The 24,612-nt window shown below is 45.2% G+C and overlaps 1 protein-coding gene across 1 annotated transcript in view; it reads left to right on the top strand.

Annotated features, from left to right (window-relative positions):
* CD82 (CD82 molecule) overlaps positions 1 to 24,612 on the top strand; it is a 43,711-nt gene that overhangs the window by 13,664 nt on the left and 5,435 nt on the right. The window contains exons 2-6 of the mRNA XM_067296322.1: positions 6,809 to 6,890; positions 13,124 to 13,196; positions 16,567 to 16,691; positions 17,758 to 17,832; positions 24,118 to 24,225. Coding sequence (XP_067152423.1) covers positions 6,828 to 6,890; positions 13,124 to 13,196; positions 16,567 to 16,691; positions 17,758 to 17,832; positions 24,118 to 24,225 — 444 coding nt within the window. The 5' untranslated portion in view covers positions 6,809 to 6,827. The remainder of the gene's footprint in view (positions 1 to 6,808; positions 6,891 to 13,123; positions 13,197 to 16,566; positions 16,692 to 17,757; positions 17,833 to 24,117; positions 24,226 to 24,612) is intronic.

Consider the following 24,612-nt stretch of genomic DNA (forward strand, 5'->3'; position numbering starts at 1 on the left):
TTGATGTGGAACTTGAAAAGGGATGCTGTTTGGAAAATCTCTGTCCCAAACATGATTGTGTTTCTATTTTCAAGGTCATTACACAGCTGGTATTATCTCAGTGGAGCTTAAAGAAAAGTTCAGTGAATTCAGACCTAGATTTTTCATTAGTTCTGCAGTTATTTGCTCACCGGAGACAAGATGTACTTCCCAGGTGTATGAAGAGTCCAAGGCCATTGAATATTAATGTCAACAAGATAAACTCCATCAGATAGTCTTTGGAAGTTAACATGACTGTAACTTCAGTCTTCTCTGCCCTTAGGGCAATGCTGTACTTGGTAAACAAGAGACTTAGTAACTCTGTCATTATTCATTAACTGGTGCTGTTGTACTGTTGTGTGAAGCTGTCATTTCTCATCACTGATGACCAGGAGTCCTTCTGATTGTCAAGTGCTAGTTCTTCATGTGTGTGGATAGAGATATGTTCCCAATAGCTGGGCTTTGGGGGCAAAGACTCAAAATCCTGCAAAAGTTGGGCCATATTCTCCCCTGCTATTAAAGATAGGGGCCTTCTGAGCTGCCTATTCTCTAGCTCTTCCTGCATGCAGGTGCCAGGCTTGGAGCTGGATGTAGGAATGACTATTTGGTGAGTGACTTCTAATCCCCAGCTCGCTTCTGTGAGTCTCTAGCCTGGGATAGCTGACTTTGCTTCCAATTTCTGTGTTAGAGAAAGAGGTGTGTGGCTGCCGCTTCCAACTTTGGAATAGGAAACATTCCTCTAAAAAGTGACTGCACTGCCCTTAATAATGGCCTTAACTTTACACAAATTAACATGCTGGTAAGCAAGTTTATGGAACCAGCAGCTTGCTGATCCTCTCCTGATTCACCAGGTGGGACAGATATTAGCTGTTTTGGTCAGATGGAGCCAGTTCTGTGACCAGAGTATGGTAGTGGGAACTCCTGCTTCTCCTAGACTTTTCAGGTTATCTGTCTGCAAATGAACCCAGATAACCTTGGTAATTGTTGTGGCATGGAAAGAAGGAATGGAGGCAAGACCAGATCATTGAGAGCATTAAAGTTCAGCCTGGGAATAGTATCTGGAAGGAAATAATTTATTACGATATATAGGACTCAGGTACTTGCAGGAAAATGATGCTTGCCTGCTGAGCCGGGAAGAAGTGTGGAAGCCTTGCAGTGCTCCTGATCACCTGAGGCTGGTTTGGAGGTTGCTTCAGTAGAGTAGCTGTACTTTCCTCCAGAGATCCCAGCTGCAAAATCAGATGCAAGATATGAAGAATCAAGAGCCTTGGGGTGTGCTGTGTAACTAGGATAATGGTGACTGTTGCATCTGGACTTCTGTAAAGTTACAAGTTCCTCCTTCAGCCAACTGCAGGCAGGAGGGATAGTAGAAACAAGCTGGTATTTCAGCCATATGGAGCATTAGGGTGTTTGTGGGGACAGGGAGAATAGCAGCTGGGAAAACTCTGATTCTGGTGCTGTTTTGACTTCTACCTAGCCTGGTAAAAGCTAATAGCATCAGATGCCTTTAGTGCCTGCCTTTGTTTTAAATTCCTTGGGGTTAGTGGCTGGAGGGTGGTAGTGGGGAGCAACTGGCCTAAGCGCACAGAAACAACCTGTGGCCACTTTGTGATTGATCATTTACTTTCCTTAAGGAAAGAGAGTCTGGGGGAGAGGGGACAGCATCTTCCAGGCTATCATTCAAATGTGCACCCTCTCCTACTTGATGCATAGTGATTGGAGCTGACCTTCAGAGCTTGCTGTTCTTGCATATATGTGCACTCTCTTGGAGAGTTCAGAGAAACTTTGCACTTGCCTGTAAACATACTGTGATGGTTATTTCCACAAACTGATCTACTCTGGTTTGTGTCAAGATTGTTCTGGCTTGTCTCCTTCTCCTTTGTCACTCTTGTAAATGAGCCCCTTATTTGCACTGTACAGTAGTTTGACAGCTTAGGTGCTTCAGCTGCCAGAGCTGATCAGGAAGAACCCTATATTGCAACAGCAAGGGTGGTGCTGCAGATGAAGACTGAACTTCTACTAGCAGAGCTGCAGGCACGTACAGTGCTAGCCTGAGCCAAATGTCATAAATTACACTTCAGTGAGCATCAAACATACAGTGCCTGCTAGATGGAAGCAGTATAGCATCTATTTCAAGAGAGCAGAATTGCAATTAAAAATTAACTTAGCCTCTCAGCCCCTCAGTTGATGTGGTTGTAACATCTATGCACAAGCTCCCCCTCCCATGTTACTGGTCGGTCACAGCTTTTGGTGCTGCTCGCTGTGTGTGGCTGGGAGGGAGAAGCGTTCAGGTTTCCCAGTATCGTCTATCCTTTTCTGTAGTCACCCTTTTGCAGGAAGGGGGTTGGAAGTATCACAGGCTCCTGTTACAAAAATAAATTAATCCCTGAGCCGTGACAAGACTCTTCTGCTGTCACTAACAAAACAGGCCTCTGTTCGCCTCTCCTCAGACATGCGTCCTGGATTTTGTGCTCCACGTACTAGTTTTGCTGACTTCCCTTTTGCTGGGAGAAGAACAAGCCTGAAAGTTGGAGGTGGTGAAGAGGACAGGAGGCTGTCTCTTGATGTCTGCTTAGCCTGTATGAACTTGAGTGTTGATCCTCTCCTACGGGGAACCTCAAGGTCCTGGATCAGTTAATGCCTTCCTGGGATTAGTCCTCACTACAGCTCTTAGGGGCTGAAGCCAGGCTAAAACCTAGGATTAAACTGCACAGAAGCAGATTAGGCTGTGTTGACAACCAAGTTTTTACTGCAGCAGTGCCTCAAAACAGCAAACAGTTAGAGATGCAGAAATAATCCTGCATACCTTTAAAGGATGGGAAATGAGGGGCTAGGAGAAATGCTATTATATATGTTGAAGTACAGTCTCATGAAATCCTCTGCAGAACTGACATCAGTCTGGAGAATGATACTGAAAATTGGAGGCACATGGGCAGGATTGTTGAAAAGAATGTGTGGGACTGCTTAGTTAAAAGATGTAATGAAAGCATACAAAAATTCAAATGGTCCAAGTAGTTGGGGTGGAGAGGAAAAAGAAGAAGCAAAGAACAGTGGTGGATAATTAGTGAAATTAAAAAGTTGGAAAGTTCATATACTAAATCTTCACGTGCATTGCTGCAGGATGTTAAGGCTCAAAACTTGGCCAGCTTTAAAAAGCAAATATTCAGCTTGGACTGCCACAATACGCAGCCAGCACTGGCTGACAAGACTCCAGAGTTTAACCAAGAGCTTCACTGCTGAGTATAAGAATGAGAGCTGTGCAGACAGAAGTTGCAGGTCACTTTGTTCTGAAGTGACTGTCTAGCTTGTTGAAGAAGCTACTGAAATTATATGGTCCACAGATATGCCCTGTTGTGGTGACTCCTAACTCATCTGCTTCCAAACCTGACCCTTCTCAGTTTTGGCTCAGCTGCTACTTCTGTACAGCAGTGTTGCTACTTTGTGAGCAGCTGTGCAATTTCAGAAAGTGGGGCCTTGAGGAGTCTCTCTACATTAATGTAGTGAACAAAAGTAATTTTATCTTCTTCAGTATAGCAGAAGAACTGGAAAACATGTAATGTTTCAATATGTAAAATCCTGAAGTATCCTAAAAGCTCAAATGAAAACCCTAAAAACTACCTGGTTCTCTCTTGGATTGCAAAATGTGCTTTGAATTACTTTCTTGTGGCCAGGAGCTATGCAAGAGGTACATCTCCCTGTGGCAAGAGGAGAAGAGTGCATAATGCTGTAGAGCACACAGTTGGTTCTTTTAAACCATTAAAGATAGCATGCTTTAAACAAAATGCTGGGAGCAGAAGAGTCCTGAAAGCAAATCTTTTACTCTGTCACCTGGCATATCTCTTTCCCAACCAGTTCCTGTCAACCTACTTAATTGTCTTAGAAAGCTATTATAATGATTTTAAGAGTTCTGCAAATCTGTTTTCTTGATTAATCAAAATAGCATGAGCAGAGTTGGAGATAGGCAGCGCAGGGCTATTTAGTGCCATGCAACAAATCAGCAAGCACTGGAAACTGTCTTTCAATGTGGAGGGGGGGGGGAAGGGGGGATTGCACTTGGGAGAATGACATCTTCAGGTAAAAAGTTTGCTGGCTTATGCAGTAGATTATTATCTAGTTTAGCTCTTGGCTATGTTGAAGAGTAGGAAAAAAACCACTCCTATCCCTCACAACAGACATTCATCATTGCCTAAGGACCTGGCTGCCTCAGTGTTCTGGTTAGACTGTCAGGCTCCAGTTCCTGATCCTGTGAAGAGGAGTTGTGTTCATGGTGAAGCCAGTAAGCAAGCCAGCTGGACCAGAAAACTGGTGTCTTAATTATCCTATCCAGTCTTAGTTGTTTGCATCTGCCAGGATTAATGGCCAGAGAGAACATTCCTCATCCTGCAGAGGAAAAATGGCATAGCACCCAGTTCAAAGGAAGCACCATTTATGCTGTCCATGCTCAAACACTCTACCCTTTTCTGAGATACCATTAAGGGAAGTTCTGGTCTTTGGGTTGTGGCTGCTCTCTGACAGTAAGCTGGCATATGATGTGTGGTAGGATAACTGCTCTAACATGGGCAAGGCTTGTTTAATATACTCTCTGCTTTAATGAAGGGGTGAAAGTCTGCCAACAGGTAGCCGTCCCTCGCTTCTCATAAGTTGGTAGTGATGCAACTGTTGTATAGTGCATCTAATGCTGGAACAGAAGCAGCTCATAGCTGATGAATGCAGCTGAGGGGACTGAAAATGGGAATACTGTGTGTTTGATACTTGGTGTAAGCATGGCCCAGGAAACTCCCAGAGGAATTTTCCCATTTTATTTGAAGGACCTAGTTTTGTGTGTTACTGCCATCGAGATCTTGAGCTTTATGGGCCGCAGCATTCTGATTTGAGAAGGCAACTGAATTAAAAAAATGACTGAGATGATGCTAACCAGACTGTGTAGTAAGAACTCCTTAAGAAGTACAACAACTGCTATATATTGGGATTTTGAAGCACAGGCTGTGCCACAGCTTGCTGAGACTGTATTTATGTGCCACTTTCCCTTCTCAATAGCATCTTTTTAGATGCAGTGCAGCTGCAGGCATAGCACAGCCTCAAGCTGGGACATCCTTTGAAATCAGAGCAGTAGTGTTGTTTTCAGCCACGGAGTTCAGGCTTAGCCTCTCTCTTGGTAGTCTGCAAATGACCATTGCTTGGTTGGAAGACTAGTAAGTTATAACAGGGCTCACATACCAGTTTAGCTCCAGAATTAACCTAAATATTTAATAGGATTAAGCAAAAGCCTTTGACTGAAACAAAAGATCTTACTGAGCTCCAGTGATGCTTCGTATGCTCAGGCTGGCATCAGGAAGCCCTGCTGACCTTGCTCCCCATTGGGACTGGATCTTCCCAGGCCAGACTGGTGCCTCCAGTCCAGTCTTGCTCTTCCTGTGGCTATTGATTCTTCAGACAGCACGGTCAGTGTGAAGCAGTCAGCTTGCTAGAGCAAGTTTTAAGGAACTTAGAGCTTCCACTGCCTCCACAGGAGACATAATGGGTGCAAGGGAGGAAGAAGAAGCAGGAAAGCTGACCTCTGGAACAGATTTCCCCACCCGTTCCCATCTGTCACTCGGCTTTGGTGCTTCCTCAGGAGGAGACTAACTCCAGCAGTGAAGATGGTCTGCAGGGCTTTTCTCTAACTTCTGAACTCTTTGCTATCAGACAAGTGAGAATTGGGGCAGCTTGCGGTAGTACAGATCTGTTTACCCTGAAGTCCTGTAGTGCAAAGACCTGATGAGGATCCACTGCTGATATCCTGCTATCTTGCTGTTGAATTTGCAGCAGCAAGAGCCACCTTGCCCTTCTTTCTTCTTATGATCCAGGTTTGCCTAGGTTCCAGGAATGTTAATTGAACAGAGCTAACTTCAGACACAGTAAAGCTATAAATGTTTTACCTTTGACTTGACACAGACATGATGTAGTGAAAAGGAATATTCTGTACAGGATGTTCTTCACAGCATGGATTCTTCCATGTGTACCTACACCATGTTCTCTCTATAGTGAAGCCCTGCACTGGCGTTATGTATCTGTTGCCTGCTCTGTATTTCTTACTAGCTGCCCCACAAATTGTGGTTTATGTGACTGATACTAACAAGCTAAAACTGCCATCCCATCTCATCAGTGCTCCCACATTGCCTCAAACTTGTGAGGATGGCTTTGGAAATGGACCTGTTGAACATTTGCCTGCCTTTATGTTGCAAATAAATTGGTTGTATGTGACTATGGAGCAGACTGCTAAATTCATGAGTTGCCAAGTCATCAAGTGTTGAGTTGCATACAGGAAGCTTGATATGATGCTGCCTTTTAAACTGACCTCTTGGCCTTACTCTTCTGTGTTCCTTCAACTACTTAAAGATCACGCAAAGATGAGATTTTCTGGGGGAGGGGACTGGCCTTGTGATCTCTTTTTCGAGAGTAAATCACTTTTCTCGGTTGGGACTGGCAGCTACAGTTGGCATTTTGGTTGATGCTGTTAATGCAAAGTCCTTGTAAATAGTGATGGAATTAGCAGTGTATTTGTGATTAAATCCCTTCTGTAACTGCTGCAAGCCCTCTGTCATTCTTCAGGAGATCTTGGCAGCTGTGGCTGCTTGTTTTGCCGCCCTGAAAAGGCAACTCAGTCTCTGTCAAGAACATGCTTTCTGTGTGCTTGCTCCGAGATCTACCAAAAGATCCGGAGATTTGCACAGAATAGGAGTGTTGCTCTGAAGCTGCCTGAGGGGACGTGGTACTAACACATCTGGCTATCTTTCTGCTTTCCTTTTAGATCCTGTAAGTGAAAGAAGATGGGGTCTGGCTGCCTAAAAGTCACCAAATACTTCCTTTTTCTCTTCAATCTCCTGTTCCTTGTAAGTATCTTGAGCGTCTGCAGAATAGATAGGAAGTCCTGAACTAAAACTAGTTGGAAAGGTGGTTTCCCTGGATGTTGGCCTAGTGTGTTCATTAAACAAAACAGCCAGAGTTTTGGAAGAGATGCAGAAGGGAGGGAATTCCTGAAGCTAAGGGACATCACAGCTATTGTGCAACTCCCAGATGTATTCAGTAGTGTCCCAGTACCCACCTGATGTGTCCCATGCCCACAGGTTCCTTCAGTGGGAAAGGAAGACAGAGGCTACTGGGTTTTTCTGGAAGAAAAACAGTTGTAACTTATTTCTCTGCCGCATCGGGAGCAGCAGCTGAGCTGCCCCTGAGCAGCCAAACTACAAAACCTGCCAAGTAACAGAAGTGCCCTCTTAAATAGGCCAGACAGGCTTCAAAGAACAATTCTAATTTCATTTCAAGTCGCAACGGCTGGTTTTGATTTTTAACAAGTTGACTTAGTCCAAGTCGTCTATTTGAAATGGAATTTAGAGGAAGGGGGGGCCTAGGGCAGGCTTGTTTGGAGAAATGAGACAGCTCACTGGATGGACTTATTTTTGAGTGTGAGCCTTAGCAAAAGATCCAGTCTGAGTTCCTTTTTGGATCCGGATGGGTTTGGAAGGGCCTATGTTTTGAGGGAGGCAGAGCAGCTTGGCTGCATGACCCGGGTTCGGCTATTGCCCTTCCTCCCACACACATTCTCACATGCATCCTTTTATAAAGTTTAAATAGTGTGTCATCTGAATAGAGAAACTGGTGTGGGCTGGAGGTGGTACTGTTGATGCTGCCCTTCTGAAGTGAGATGGTGTAGTAGGGAAGTATGTGATTTCAGATTTCCTCATATCATCAAGAAAATAGCCTCTCCTATCTTATTACTCTTTGTGCAGCATATAAGGGGAAGGAAGGGCCAAGATGGGAGGGAGGGAAATCAAGCATGATAAGATGAGTACTGCTTTCTGATCTTTGTCCCTGAACATAGCTTTACTCTTGCTTCCTGCACTGCTTTGCTGTGCTACGGACGCTGGAGCACAGGCTCAAGTTTGTAAGCGACACATCTGGATCTGGTTACCCCTTGGCTTGCTCTGCTGGCTCTTTTCTCTCCATGTGTTGCTTCCATCTTTAGAGTATTTACTTCTGGTCTAAGAGTCAAAGGTCAGGGATGCTCAAGGCATTGATGGGGAAAACTTTGTGGGGAGGGGGAAGAGAGACTTTTAAAGTAACACTAGAGCTTTCAGAGTTCCATTTGTTCCACTTTAAGGATAGGAAAAGTCCGGCTGAGTCCTGTATGGTCCTTCCTCCTACCAGCACAGGACTCCTCTGAAGAAACATTAGTATCCAGGCTATCTCATCTCATGAAGTGATGATATCTTTTTTTTTTTTTTTTTTTTTTTTTTAAGCAGCTTATAACTTAACCCATCCAAGCCTAGGAAGCAGAGCTACTTATATAAGGCTGTGTTCTGAATGACAGTCTTCCTCAAGCCCAGTACCTGGGCACTTTCTAGTCCACCTGTCTGCCTTTACCCCAGTTGTAGGTCCAAGTTAGTTTGTGAAGTGATGGGCTCAGATGGCTGATAGGATAGCCACAATCTGTATTTGAAGTAAGTACTGTCCTTTATTTTCTTTTTTAATGGAAGCTTGAACTTCACTGTATCTACTCACAACTGGTGTCAGAGGGGAAGCAGTAGGGAAAAGAGGTGGTGTTTTTAAACCAGCTCAGGCACAGGAACACTACCCAACCCCTGTATAGGGAAAGTTCTCTTCAGGAAGCCCAGCCCAGTATAGGAGAGGAAAGGTATGAAAGTCAACAGCCTGAAATACTGTGGTGCCTTACAGCATTGCTGCTGTTGTCGCTGGATGCCTAAGTGGTGGCTGTGGCATGTCTATTCCACATCGCCCTTCTCTTTCCTTGCTGCTCAGCCAGGCATGGTCCTGGGCAGCCTCTGGGGATAGCTGAGGTGTCAGGAGGCAGAGTGCACCTGCTTTGTCAGGCTGATCCAGGTCTGGGCTGAAGAGCATTTTCCTGTATTCTGCAAGACTTTAGGAGGATGGTGGGCATCAAATCCCTCCATGGGTTCTTGGGGAGCCCCAGCCCCTCTGGTTGGGTTGCAAGTGATGGGAAATGGGTGTTCTCTGGGACACTTTCAGCTGTTCCCTGTCCTATGCAAAGCCTCTTCCAAACAAACTCCTCTGGTTTAGAAACCAGCCCTCTCCTTCTCAGTGGAAAGCTGAACTGATGTACTGAGTTGAGTCTGGAGAGTATAAGTTTAAGGCAGGATGGAAGGAGGTCTCTGACCGAAGGGAGAAGCTGCTTTAACAAGCTCTTTAGTAAGCCTGCTTTTCAGCACAGGCCCTGTCTTCCCTTTAAGCTTCTCTGTGGAGAGGAGATCTTTAAAGCTGTTGTGTTCTGGTGGGGAACTTGATGCTTCTTTAGAGTGAAGATTTGGAGCATGCTTCTGTCTCAACAGATGGCATGCTTTTTGCACATACCTGATGTTGAGAAAGGCAACATCCGTTGTTCTCCCACTAAAGCATGTAGTTGACATGAGACTTTTTCCTCTTATAATTGTTCAAGGTCTGGATGGAGATTCTTAAGCATAGAAAATGTGAGTGTTTCTAGATCAGCATTACTCTAATAGAGAAACTGCTTCTCTTTAGTTGCCATGAGCTCCCAGCAAAGACAGGTTCTGCATACCTCATACTGGTTTACTGGTAGACGTTGAGTTTTGTTATGGAGAGCACCTGACTGCAAGCCCAGGAAACTGTTCCTGTCCCTTCCCCTGACCTGCTAAAGCTTATGCTGCTGTGTCTAGGCTAAGGGCAGTCAGACCTGGCAATGAAAGTTGTATGCTGGACAGTTATTCCAGCTCACTTGTTTTCCACTGTCAACTTAAGGTGACTGTTTTTTTTTCCTGCACATCCGCACTGATTACATGAAATTCCAGTGCTTGCACAAATATGAATGCTAATACTGGTGATGGAGCTCTGTGTCTGTTCTGGACCCTGAAGTGAGCCTCTGTGATTGTATACTGTGCAAGCCAGCCCTCTCTGGTCTGAAGTGTGTTCTCCAATCTGGCTTGGAGGTGATGAATTAAACCTTTAGAGACACCAGTAGCTCTTTTGGAAGCTAGTCAGTCTTTGAAATAGCACCTCTCCACAGCTAGAGGACTGTAAGAAGATTCCTTGCTAGCTGAAGTAGTTCAGGGACTTGGTGGTGTTTTGCAGCCTCAGAACTTTATTTCAGGGAAAGGTTTGACCTGCTTTGATTAAAGGGAAGAAGGTTGTTTGGACTGCTTGCCTACTCGCTTTGAAGGATGCTAGAAATGTAAGCTTAGGGTATAAGCTCAGTTTGTCTAGTCAAGACTTAATGCGTCTCTTCATTCATGGGTAGCAAACACGGGTCACAGTAGATGTTTCTCCTTAAAGGGAAAACAGTTCCCTCAAGTAAGTTCAGGAGCCTCTGGAAACTCTTCGTTTAGACTGGCTGCTTGTCCTACTTAAAACACTCCTGCAAATGGAGCAGAAGGCTACCTTAAACAAACCCTCAGGTTTAAGACCCCTTCTGTTGGCCTCTCTTTGCCAGGCTCAGATCCTGCCTTGCACAATCTGAGCATGAAGGAGGGTAGTGTTGGAAGAGGAGAGCCAGACACCCCCTGCTGCTGTTTCTGGGAAGGCAAGTTGGGTCCATCACTGAAGCAGCTTGTCTTGTGGTGATGGTGATAGTGGGACTTCTCTGGAGCTTGGGCTCATTTGGGCTTGAAGTTCAGTAACACCTTAATTCTGCAGTGACCCTGTTCACTGGGTTCTGCTGTAGGAAACTGTCTGACTGTCCCTTGCCTGCTGCCTTTGGCCCTGCGGTTGAGGGAACTGCATCCTTCTGGCTTAGGCTCTGAAGGGATCTTGCTGAAGTCTTGTCCCCTGGGGTGGGGAAGACATCCACATTTCACCTCAGTAATTTAAAGTACTGGAACAGATGAATTCAGTTCTATGGGAGGCGGACATAATTCCTTTATGGAGGATCTGAAGCCAAGCTAGTGGTAGAAACAGCCTTGTTATGCTAAGCAAACTCCTGTAGATGCCAAGAAGAGATATTATCCTGCTAGGAAATAACAAGAAATAGCAATAGTGTTAACAGGACTGTTTTCTTCTTGTGGTTTCTTTCCTCCCTGTCTTGCCCCTTTTACTATTTTCCTCAGCAGCTCCTGGCAAATGCATGAGTTGTGGATTGGGGCAAAGATCAGAGTGAAAACAGGCCTTGGATAATGCGGGTACCTCATAACAAATAACTTCCCAGGAACTCAGCTCAGCAGGATTTCTGTGTTTTGTCAGCAACAGCAAAACTTAGGTGACATTTCAGGGTCAGCGAGCCAAAAGAGATGTCACATACAGCCTGGTTTACATCTTTGTTCAAGACAAATATTAAGGCTATGGGTTAAATATGAGACTCCCCTAAACTGTAAATTCAGCAATTTCTGGGAATACCAAGTTCAAGAGGAGTTTTTTAGGACTTTCCAGCTGTTGTACGTTCCAGGAGTTTCTGGTTTGGTCAGCTGCTCCAGTGCAGCTGTGCTGTTGTGCAGCATGCAGTGCAGCAAGGGGCAATTCTTGTTGCTGCCATCTTGTCATTTTTCTGGGAGACAAGTTACATGCTTTCAGCAGCCAAGTCAGTCATCTTCATCCATCTTCAAGTACTGGGAACTTGCTTGGTGAGTTTCTAATCCTGTTCCCAGAGCAAACTGCATGTTATGCCTTATGCCAAGCCAGGAGAGCTTGCAAGCAACTTATTTCAGAGTGTTACTTTATCTTAGCTCTGAAAAGCTTCCTCATTTGAGGAGCTGAAGCATAGTATAAACTTTCAAAATGCAAAGATGATGCTTGTCCCCACAGTTCTGTTTGCCAGCTTGCTTCAGGTGATGGTTTGACATTTCCCTTTTCTCCCAAATATCTGAGCATCCGCTAATGAAGTACAGAACCGCCATTTCTCTTGACCCTTGTTGATTTATTTAGTACTTTTACTTTATCCTGTTCTGAAATCCTGCTGGTGTAAGAACTGTTGCCTGCAGCTCCTCTCCTTTGGAACCATCTCGCTTAGACTCTCCTTGTCCCTCCCCTGTTTCTTCAAAGTCTGTTTTAGATCTTTGCCCAGCAAGTGGTTTCCAGCCTTTGCCACTTCTAACTGGCTGAATGGCACAAGCTTCCACTTCTTATCAAACCTGAAGACTTGCAGGCTTCTCAGCAAAGCGACTTTGTTATAGTACTGTAGTGCTCTGATCCTCGTTTGGGAGCTGTGATCACCTATACACAAACACCTCACAGAGTAGTATAAAACACTGTGATATCCAGAAACTAAAATGAGGATGCCTTTTTCTCCCAGCTGTTGTTTTGAAGTGGGGAAGCTGCAGGTTTCTTGCTTTCTTGATTCTGTGTCTGGATTCATCTGAGTGCTCAGGAATATATTGCTCTGCTAATGCTTGCCCTAGATAGATTGTGGTGAGTGAGATGGGGACCATGACTGCTGTTTCATAACATTTGATTTTCTGTTGGTGGGAAGATAAGATGTGCTTGCTGGAGTGCTTGAAGGGCTGGGATATTCTGGGACACAAGCTGAAGTGCCTAGGCCTAACTTAGGAAGGGGCACACTGTGTAAAGCACTTCAAAGGAACCTGCATGCAAAGTGAATTTTCACATATATGGGTTGGAGCCATAACAATATAACAGTCTGACAAACCCTGGATTTCCTTCCTGGGAAGGTTCCAGCTGCCGGATACCTAATCCTCTGGCTGCTGGTTCCCAGCATGGTCCATATCATCAAGGTTTTATCTATTCAAAAGATCTTTTTAATCATGTGTATTAGATATTTGTCCTCCATCAGTTCTTCACAGAAGCTGAGCGCTGTTACCTTGTGCTTCTCTAGACAGCAAGGTTCTAGCAGCAGAGGATCTTCTCACCAGACTGTTTCAAACCATCCTCCTGTACAACATCATGTACTACTGAAATGCTGCATGAAGAACTGCCAAGCAGAACCTGGGGTTCCTGTGCAGTTGGCTGAGGCTGTCTGCCTGAAGTGATGCTAATCCTGTTTATTTTGGGAGGAGTACCATGGAGGAGATGGGTGGCAACAGCAAAAGAATGATTGTTTTTCCTCTGGAAGTATAGGGAATGGTTGTTGCCTCTTCTTACTTGTGTAAACTAATAAGCTAGCAATATATATTTTCTGCTTTTTCAGATCCTGGGTGCTGTGATCCTGGGTTTTGGAATATGGATTCTGGCTGACAAAACCAGTTTCATTGCAGTTCTACGTAAGACCATGTTTATTCATCTTCTCCCTCCTTCTGAACTGACTCTATTCTGGTGCTATGAATGTCCAGGAGGTAGTTTGGGGGTGACAGTGCTGTTGTGTGGGCTGTGTGACCTGGGCAGCAACCTGGTGTATAAGCAGGAACTCTAGCAAGAACAGGGTGAAAGGGAGAAACACTGGAAAAATAGGATTTCTCCCGGTCTCATGCATTGCAACACCAGGGTCACACTGAATGACACCATTGCCTCTTGACCCAACAATGCAGAATACTAGTCCTTTCTTATGTTTAAGATGAAATATTTCATCTTATTTTCATTGCATGCTGTGTGTTCCGCAACAGCTTCCTCATTACCATCCTGTCCTGAGGCCCCCAACACTTTAATGTAATTTTGATATGAGTCCCATAAGTACCCACTGTAATGACCTATTTCAATTCAACTATTTAAAATGCTAAAGGAAGAGGGACCCTGGTTTTACTGATACTTCGTGTACACTGGAAGTGTGCAGTACACACTTGTTCCTGAGCAGTAGAGAATGCAAATCCAGATGGGGGAGGGAGGAGGTGTGGGGCTGTGAAGTCTTTAATATCCTGGCTTCTAAAATGCTTTGGATGGTGTACACTTCACAAGAGACTCTACCCTGAACATCAGAGGTGCTCTGCGTCACCACACATGTGATTGGTTAGCTTCCTTCCCCTTTGAGTCAGTCAAGAGAAGCAACCTGAGTCGTACCAGAGGGACTGCCTTTTGCAACAATGAAGAAAATGAGCTAGCTTAGCTGAGCCTAGCATCAATGTAAGCAGATTCTTACCAAATGAGTAGCTCAGCTCTTTCACAAGCTTTGCTTCCTTTGTGCCTTTCTCTAGAGGGGGTTTCAAACAGCTTTTTTGCTCAGCAAATCTGGTTACTCATTTCCACTATCTCCAGAATCACTGGCTTGGGCACCCTTTTCAGATACTGCAGGACAGTAGCATACATGCTTGCAGCCCCAACTTCTTTTGCCCAGGGAATGAGTAGTAATGGTATTCATAACCCTGTTCCCAACTACAGTGCTCCTGCAGGTGGTTTTATCTTCCCAGCCCTGCTGACCACTCTGGCCTGACTTTGGAAGATATTGGGTGGAGACAGCACCTTACTAATGCCAGAACACGCCAGACACTGTTGCTTGCTCTGTTTATTGAGCTGTGGCATCTGGTTTGCTACTGCAGTATTAGAAGGGTAAGAAGCACAGTAAGGGTTAGTGGTTAATAAAGTGGGGGCAGGAACAGAAATGTACTTCATGCAGCTAGCCAAAAAGGAGCTTACCAGGGCCTGGTTGTGTGCAGCACCACCTGCGGTCTGAGAACCTGATACTACCACTGGTCCTGCAGCTGTTCCCACAGGCTGATGGGTATTGCTGCCATTCATGGAGGCACTAAGTCCCTGATTTTGGCTCTGCTTCTTCCCATTTTACCCAGAATCTCTGCTAACTGAGCACTTGAGGCTTTAGCTTCCTTCCTGGAGATTTCCAGCCTCAGCTGTTTCTCCCTGCCCCCTCACTTCCTTTCCCATGCCTGCCCCTCTTTCCCTCTGCTTTAGTAACCCTGGTGTTGTGGGAAGGGAGCTCTGCACAGCAGGGCATTCCAGCCTGCTGCCAAAGGGGCCTGTTGTACTTGTTTGGCCGCCTGCCCAGCTCAGGAGAAAACATGGAGCAACAGCAAACAGAGTAGGAGTTTTCCTGCCAGCAGAGCCTTCTTTTGCAAGAAAAGATGTATTGCAGATGAGAAGCGCAAATGCAAATTCTGCTTCTACTGTGATTTCTTTGAAGGGCTTTGGAATTGGAAATACCTTTTTTTTTTTTTTTTTTTTTTTTTTCCCCCCCCCCTCTCCTAATGAGAAGCTGACTAAGCAACTGCTTTCTAGCATTACAGGTGCACTACAGCCTGGGCACTTAAACTGCTATCATAGCTGAGTAGATTTTAGGTGAGAGAATAATATAGCCTTGTGAAGGCCACTAAAATCAGAAGGCTACTCCTGTAAGGCTGCTGCTTCTTTAAATGCTATGCAACATCAGGGCCTAATAAGAGTCCCCGAGCTGGTGCGGAGGGAGGAGCAGGACTGTTCTAGTGTCCTGATTTCCGTGACGTAAGTCCAACCAGGGAGATTCTGGCCTGGAGATGAATCAAGGCTAAAGTGTCTGAGTTGACTGGCACAGCAAACAGTTCTAATTTTCTGATAATTGGTCTCTTTCCTCTGTTCAACACATCCTAGTGGGGAAAAAGTTTTGGAGCTGGTCAGTGACTTCTACCAGGTATCAGATATGGGCGGAAATGTGTGTGTGTGTGTGGGGGAAGAGTATTAGTCTAGATTCAATTACTCTCTATCTACATGCAGGTTTAAAAATATCTGATGGTTAATGAGGTTTCTGATTACTGTTTCTACACAAGAGTATCTCTTTGTGACTTCTATGCCATAATGCTTGCTCCTTCCAATCTTCTTCTGCAAGAAAGGCTCCTGTGACAAACCCAAATATAAAAGCTTTTTTCTTCTGTTGCTTGCAGTACCAAATGTTGAGGAAGAAGGACTGAGAGCACCACCATACATCAAAAATAATGCTACCTAAATGTGGTTGAAAAACTGAGAATGGGAGGACACAGTCATTCCACACAAGGGTAGGGGATAGCCAGGAGGATGTGTAGGAATAGCTAGATTTGGGTATGATCCCTGTTTTGATCCTGAAATAGTTTCTATTTGTAGGGGTCACATGCAGGCAACAGCCTGCGATGAGTGCCTGGCCACAAGTCATTTAACACCAGCTTGTCAAGTAACCTGTTGCGTAATCTACATTCAACACTAGCTGTAGCTGCTATGTAATGTTTCACTCCATTGGGTTTGCATATCCCACTCTTGACTGCAAGTGGATAAGTAAAAACAGAATGGTTGGAGCAAGAGCACATTAAAATGAAAAACCAAACCAAAAGGAGTTTTTAAGATTAAAAAAATAGCTTTGCTGAAGGTAGGAAAGGTAGTTAATGAAGAAAATATGTAGTAGTGATGGGGTAGTATATATTTATTTACCTTATTCTCACTCATACAAGTGCATTCATGAGGGGTTTTAAAATCCACTAAGCAGCTAACTTTCTGTCATATTTGGAGTGACCTGGGGTCTTCACGTCTCTGAGATGATGTAGACATGTAGGTTGCCTTTGAAGCCTTCCTCATCAGAAGATGACCAGAAGCAGCATTCTGTCCCCGCAGTTGATGTGCCTCTGTAGTCTCTCCATAGTTGACATCAGACCATTACGAGTGGATGTGTAGGCAGTTATCCAAATGGTGATGGCAAATGTAACTTTTGTCAGTGGCTAATTTTGTCCCCTTTTGTGGCCCCTACAGAGACCTCATCTCCCTCCCTGAAGACTGGTGCATACATCCTCATTGGTGTTGGGGCTGTCACCATGCTGATGGGATTCCTGGGCTGTCTTGGAGCAGTCAATGAAATCCGATGTCTCTTGGGTCTGGTGAGAGTATTCATGCTACCTTTAGATCCACTGTCTGATGCCTCTCCTGCAGAGTATTTATTGGGTTGTAGCTTGGGTCTCGGGACTCCTGGAGAGGGTACTTCTGCCAGGTCAGCTCAGATCCAGTACTTTATATCTATTTGCACCCCTTATTCTCCAACAGGCAACAAGCTGCATCAGTGGTTCCTAAAACATCACTGATGATGAGCTAGCAACATGACTCAGAGAAATGTGAGGATCTCAATGACAACATTTTTCCTGAAAACAGGAGGTAGAGGACTGCTGAACTGAAAAGAGATGTCCTAAGTGAACCTCTGTTCCCCCTAGTTCCCTCACACCTCTTCCCAGTTGGCATTGTGCTCTGTGTTGCAAGGACAAGTACTAAGAGCAGTGAGAAAGAGTGAGAAGAGTGACCAGCTTCCTGCTGTGCTGTTAAGTTCAGCTTTTGTGGAAAATGCAGTAGACAAGAGAGACTCTATTAGGAACATCCTGTATGTCAGGATCTCCCTCCAAATGATTCATCTATACCAGATTTTCTGACTGATGGATGAGTTGAAACTGTCTTTGTAAACCTCAGCCTGCTACTTGTCTTCTGCCTATTCAGAGTGCATGTATATATAGAATACCAGATACAGCCACATTATCTGTCCTGGCGTTAGGAACTTCTCAGTGTCCACTTGGGGTGGACAGACCCCCCCCCCACCACTGAGAGCAGAGTGGACTGGGAATGGAACTGGAGTGGGAAAGGAAGTCCCAGCTGGAATGACACGTGCAGATATTTCTCCCTCCTGAAGTCTTCCTGTTGTTGACCTGATGGGAGAGGCACTGAAGTGTATTGGCCAGGAAGCCTGGGAGGTTGGTTCTAGCTGCTGCTTGTACTTGTGAACAGTCCAGAACTTAAGCCTGTCACTGGGGAGAGCATTTTGTTAGCAGAGCTTGCCTGCAGGGGAAGATGTTGGCTAGTCCTTGTGACTTTTCCTGTCCATGAAATCTTACCAAAACTTATTACCTATGCACAGACCTTTCTAAAGGCTGATAGTGTTCATCTCTTCTGTTTTGTTTCTAGTACTTCACCTGCCTGCTGGTGATCCTCATAACTCAGGTGGCTGCTGGACTGATCATCTACTTCCAGAAAGAAACAGTGAGCGTTTCTAACTGTATATGTTTTCCTTGCCTGTTTTTTGTTTTGTTTTTATTGGGGGGGGGTGATGGGGGGGGAGGAGGAAATGCCTGGAAATTCTCTCTTCTAATCTGGGTTATGCCATTAGCAGGCATAACTGGATTCTTCCTTTTCTCTAGCTCAGCTACTTGCTGTAGTCTGCTTATCATGCATCTGCCAGGCCCAGTAATACTACTTTCTCAAAGGGTAGGAAGCTCTGTTTGCTATGCAGGCTTTATTTTTGGGTACTGGGAACAGTAAAAAAAATTCCTGAAAGGCTTTGAGCCATAGCTCCTCTCGATCCTGTTACAAACCACCATTTGGACATGTGGTAATGGTTATTACCATGGTGCCATCACTGCTGCCTTGGCAGGTTATCAGTCTCAGTATATTGCTTTTCTGACTGGCCTCCTTCCTTGTGTCATCTTGCTCCATGCTGTAGGACTGCTTCTCAACTTCCAGCCCTTTTGCAGTTGTATGTAAAACTCTCCATGGGAGAGCTGTCCAGCTTTCCCCCAGACCATAACCCAGTATCCAATGGTTTCTGTACTACAATTCGAGTTAAGAGCCAAGAGATTTAACAACTGAAGTGAATCTCTTTGTCAGGAATGCAGTTGCACAGTGTAGCTTGAAGAGAATAACTCCACACTGCAACTCTGCACTGCAACATCCAGTCCTGGCTATAGGTTCCCTGGCCAGGGCAGTGCCCTGTCAGGCCTCTAACTGCTCAGAGGCTAAACTGGGAGTCACATGCACACAGTGGAAACAAATTATAACTGTGGTGTCCCTATTGGCTTCTGTCCTGGTACACGGGTTGCTGGTACCAGTTGCTGGTAATCCTGTCTTTGCCACGTAACTGTCTGTCCACGCCACTGCAATGTGCTGTGCTTTCTTCTCCTAAGATGGCCTTCCTGCTAGGTGCTTACAGAAAGCAGATGGTTGAGAAGTTATGGATGGGGCCTGCTGGTAGAGTTTGTGGTGGGAGGGGAAGTGCCTGTCCCTGGTCTAGCTAATATGAGCTTTGTACAGGTGGCTGTGGTGATTGTGAGCAGCTGTTGGCTGGATTCCTTGCCAAATGTGGTGTGAACATAGCTTGCTTTCTGTGCTGCCTGAAGCTGGAAGAGAAGCTGAAATGTTGGTTAGCTGGTGTGTAAAGTTACAGCTTCAAACAAGCTGCTGATTCTCAGCAAACAGATCTGACTAATGCAAAGGAAGAGGTGTGGGAAGGGTATTTCCCTGCAGTGGGGAAATATGACTTTTTGGACCATGAAGTTCTGCACCTACCTCCTTTTTTTTTAATTTTATTTTTTTTAAAGCTTTGGCTCTTCCTTTGGACTTCAGTCAGGCTAGGGAGGGGATGAAATAGCTGGGGATTATTTTGCACAGCTCTTAGAGCTGGTGGGGCTCTGTCATGTCAGTGCCTCTGTGCTAAGTTCATCACCCCCCCAAACCCAGCAGAAGGGGCAGGGGAGTGCTAGGCTTCCTAACTGAAACTTCAGATGCTCCTGTTCAATCCTGAGTGAACAAAATCTATGGAAGAGCCTTTCTGGAGCCTTTCTGCTTCAGGAATCCTGGAGTACCTGCCCAGAAGACTAAGAAATATTGTTTCAAGAAGGTCTTGGCCGAAACCTCCTATGCACTGTTTTGTGGCTGCGCTTCAGTGATGCTGTGAATGTTGCTCTGCTTCACTTGATGCACGTCATCCCAGGGAAGTTCAGAATACAGTGAAGCAGACTGAAAACTGAAAACCAGTCCCTAGATGTTCATTGTGTTCTCCATGATTATTTCTTCTTTCTGACTTCAGGAACTTGGCTAGAAGTAAAAAAAGGAATAATAGGAGTGGATCCTCTTGGATCCAGAGTGTAGCACAGGTGATACTCACTCCTCCACTTGTTGTTATTGAAATCTTTATTCCGTACTGCAGGAGGTAGACAGGCTCACTTGCATTTGTTCCTGTCCAGCCTCCTCTTGATTGGTAACCACTGAACAAATTCACTTGTTAGCCTGTATCCCTGGCCTTTTCAGGGCTGAAGTTTTTGCTGGAATACCTGTTTACAATCGGTGTCAAAATCTCTTTCCACCCTTAACCCATGGAAGTGTGCTGAAATAGCATTAGCATAACTGCAAAAGGCTGAGTCCCTTGACAGAAAGGCTGCTGTTTTGCCTTCCTGATGGGCACTGCTAGAGGAATGCCCCATCAGATTGGAATTGCCCAGTACTACCAGGAGGATGATGGTGTAACATCCATTTTGTACGTCTCTTATCTACTGAAACTTGTGGTGGGGTGAGGGGTTTTGTGAGGAAGAAAAAACAATATTGTCACGAATTTGGCAAATGGCATTCTGCTTTGCAAGCTGAGTGCTGCTACTCGACTACTTCTCCTTGGATCACAAAATTGTAAACATGTGAGAGTCCCAGTAATGTGTCTCTGGCCTAGTTCACGCGGTTCTCTAAAGCTTGGCTCTAAATGCCTTGAGCAAAAGGAGAGCAGTGGTCTTTTGGGAATTGCCCTACTTGCTATCTATTGTTTGCAGCAAACAGGACTGTGGGATTGTGTGCAGCCACTTGCCTTGGGCTGTGGAGTATGCGTTGGTTGAGGATCCGAAGTGACTGGGGTATGAGGGCCCCCTCCCATTGAGTCTATTTTCATGTGCAGGCTAGATGCTAGTAAATGTGAGGGGACTGATCTAGCTTGAGTCCCAGACAGAGGGACAGGCTGGATGATCCACAGTGTCTGACTGTGGAAGAAGTCCCCATGATTCATTCTGTGATCAAGACTGGAATCAAAGACCTACACTCTGGCCTCTGGTCTTCAGCGTTCCCCCCAGCTCCCTTCTTCCGTAAACCCATGTGAAAGGGAGCCTGACAATCCTGCTGCTTTCTGGCAATCACCTGTAGCCTTGGTCTAGGCTTTGAATTCCCATGCTGTGGGGTGGGGAGCAGGGGATCGTACCTTCTGACCCTGGGATGCTTCGTGCTCTAAAGCAGCAGGAGCCCTGAAAGCAAGGGTAGCAGTTTCTTGGAGCCATCATGCTCCACACAATGCTGAATCCTGACAGGCCTTTAATGGGAGAAGACAGGAAGCATATTGAAAGCCTGCCTAAGTGTCCGATATGCCTTTCCAGCTTGTTGCTCTTTCAGTGACAAATGCAGAAGGCTGAGTGTTCAGCTGCAGGTGCTTGTGTTTTCCCATTGGGTGGTTCTGCCAGTTAAATCTGTGAACAAGCTGCCTTTGCGTCTGCTCTCCAGACCTGTACTATTGTTTGTGTATTAAAACCCTTTTCTCCAGTTACTTTCTGAAAGCCTAAAAATATCTGACTTTCTTTTATTAACTTAACATATCTTAATTCTAGAACTGGATCTGTTTGTAAGACTTCTTTCCTTTATTCTTACGCAAGGAGAATAGGCAGAGCAGAGGTATAGCTCCTCTAAGGGAGCTCTGACTGGGGGTGTCTGGTTCAGGTGCTGTCTCTGCTTGTGATGCAGCTCTGTGAAGAGCATTTCTGCTGGGGATTCTCACAGAAGTGACCCTTGGCTCTGTGTGGGCTAATAGCTGACAGGTCAGATGGGCCCAGGGTAAGAAAACAAACCCAGTTCTCCTCACCTCCCATCATACATGCAGAGCAGTGGTGTGTGGGAGGGGTGAGGATGAGCACTTGGAGGTTCAGTAACTTATAAGGCTTATGGCAGCAGCTGAGGCCAATCTTATTAGTGAGAACCAGGTCAAGTTGCCTTGATTTGAAGGGAAGGAAAAGGGGAAGCTAAGTAATTAAAGGGGGAAAAGTTAGACATCATGAGAGGAAGGACTGTGTGGCTCCCATCTGTCTGGCCTGACCTAGCTGATTGCAGTGAGCTGAGCTGCAGTTTCCCTAGGAAGAAGAGTTGCTGGTGTTCATTGCAAATGAGCTATGGCCTGAAACATCTAACAGTAGACACTGCTTACTGCTGCTAGGTGTCCCTGGGTTTACCAAGGTCAGTTTGCATTGTTTAACAAGAAAGAAAAGGAAAAACCTTTCCACTGCTCTGAAATATGCTGTAGCATCACTGACACAAGGATAACATGCAGGGGTGAGAGCATCCCAGTGCTCAGGACTGATGTGACTCTATGCTGTCCCTCAAGCACTCCAATGACAAGTCTCTGAGCTCCTGTGATTGGGATCTGTCCTTCACAATGGCAGCTATCCACAAGTCCAGGCTGGCCAAGCAGAACTTCAGATGGAGGTGGGAGGAAGAGGGTCAAGAAGCCTGCTGGGATGGTAGCTTTCACCTCTCACCAAACTGAGAAATGGTGTAAATTCTCTGCCTAAGGAGTTGGGGTGAGGGGGTGGGACTTAATGATAGGCCTAAACTTCATGATAAGACTGTTAGTGAGCAGTTGAGACAAATGCAGTACTTGCTGCCTCAGTATAGAAGCAACAGTTGTAAGAGTTCGGGGAGAGGCAGGTCAATGCCTTATGAAAAAGGGAAGTTTCCAACAGCTGTATATCAGAAAACCCAGTCGCCTACAAGAGTAGGCAGTGACTCATACCTTCCCAGAGTGGCAGAGAGGGGCCTCAGCTGTGCTGGAAGATTAACCTCAAGGGTTGAGATTCTGGATCAGAATCTCACTTGCACTGCGAGGTTAGAGATATGTTGCCTATGAGTGTGTATGCCACTGTTGTTCTTCAGCTTGTGTTGATCCTCCCCCTCTCTCTCCTGGGGCAGGCAGCAATTATTCAGTCTATGATAAACATGCCCAGTTCCCTGTTTTCACACTGCTTCCCCTTTGCTCATCAGGTTAGTAGCCTTTCTCTGTGGCTGGGCACAGACTTGCTGGGTGCATTGGCTGTTGCATTATATAGCAGAGCTGTGCATTTCCTCCTGTTTTGCCTTCCCTTCAAGACTGAGGCCCTATGTATCCCCTCAGCTGTATTTGTTACTTATTTCAGGTAGCTTTTTAAAATTTGAGTAACCAAAGCTGCATGTAGTATTTTAGAAGAGGTCTACTTTGTGCATTGTACCATTTTTTTTTACTATTTTTCAGTCTCTCCTGCATCAATGGATGCCTGTGTGTTTTGGTTTGGTTTTGTTTTGTTTTCCCCTCTGACTCTGTGTCACTGGAGCCTAATAGGAGATTTTTGGTTTTGGTGGCCAGCGAGCATGCCAAGTTTCTTTTCTGTGGTATCTGGTTGATCTCCATGCTTTATAACACTTACTGGCCCATGACTTCACAAATTTGACTTCCTGATAGTGAAATTTATTTTCCTTTCTATTTTGGTTTTAGGGGTTGCATGATCGCTCTGTCTGATGTTTGAACTCTGTGCATGAAGTATGCTTCCCACCAACACTCTAAATATATTGCTGTAGTCACTAAGGGGAGGAATTTGTTCCAAGCCTCATCTTTTGAGGAACTTGAGTAGCAGTCTCCCTTCCACTCAGTAAGCTTGAGAAGAAACTGATTGATGGAGGAAATAGGGACCTAGAATTAACTCACCTTCTCTAGAATAACTGCCTTCTCACACAGCAGCAGACCACATGCATCACTGAAATCTAGGCTGGATTTGTTGGGTTTAGGTCTGCCTAGAAAAAAAAATTTCTCAGCAAATGCCATCTGGTCACTGTAGAGGGATTTTATCTTGGTAAACCCATTCTGTATTTCACGTGTTGATTATATTTATTGCTTGTTCTTAAAAACATAGACAAGACTGCAGAGCAAGCCATCTCAATGTCAGTCTGGGGGATTTGTCACTGCCTGTGTTGCTTTTTTCTTTAAGCATAGCTTGTGGGCCTCTTAAATATTTATTTTTCCATCATTTTAGTAATACTTTTATTTGTCTTTTTGCTGCAACTTTAAAAGAGCTGCTAGTGTTCTGGGACTATGATGGTCTGAGCCCTTCTTACTGCCTGCTTCAGGCCCTTTGGAAGAGGACTAAGAAGATACTGTCCTTTCCTCTGTGTTTTTTGTTGCAGTGTTGTCATCTCTGTCTGCAGTCTGTCTCTTTTCTCTAGCCTCACTCACCAGAACTGCCATCATGGAGATTATAGTGTTGAAGGTGTTTGCTTTGCTCTAGCCTTATTCACTGGAGCTATAGCAAAGCAAAGTCTTTTAATGCTAAAATCTCCCTGACCACGGTACATCTGTGTTTTTCCCCACCTTTAGGGAGATGGCCCCACTACAGGTCTAGCACACCTGGTAGGGCTGTCTTCTGCCCTAGATGCCAAAGAAGAGGCTACAAGGAATTGACCAATCTAACTCTCTTCCCTTTTTTTTTTTTTTTCCTTTACCAGTTGAAAGAAGAGTTGTCCCGCATAGTTGGAAGGCTGATTGAAACTTATGACCCTTTGAACGAGGAAGAGAAGAACTTACAGGATGCATGGGACTACGTGCAGAGACAGGTGAGCCACTGGGCAGGGCCAGCAAGAGGCAGATGATGCTGTTTTGCAAGTGTAGCAAGTGGCTGTTAAAATTAGGCTGAGGATAGGGAACAGGTGTTGCAAGAGGCCTGGTAACATTTCTCAATCTTCTCCCTTTTCTTTTCAGTTCTAAACTGTGCTGTTGACCATGTCCTTCACCTCCTGAAGATTCCCTCTTAGCTTTGATTGTCATATGGTCTATCCTTGTGGTTCTCAGTGCTGGACAGGAGCCATCTCCTTCTGTAGCACTTGACTTGTGTGTAAGTGTGGGAGCCTTGTTGTTGATATGCACCTCTCAGATGTCTTTGACTCACATCTTTAGCATAGGAGATTGCTGGATAACACTATAGCACACAGAAAAAAATATTG

This window comes from Apteryx mantelli, chromosome 4, assembly GCF_036417845.1.
Source record: "Apteryx mantelli isolate bAptMan1 chromosome 4, bAptMan1.hap1, whole genome shotgun sequence".
Classification (NCBI taxonomy): domain Eukaryota; kingdom Metazoa; phylum Chordata; class Aves; order Apterygiformes; family Apterygidae; genus Apteryx; species Apteryx mantelli.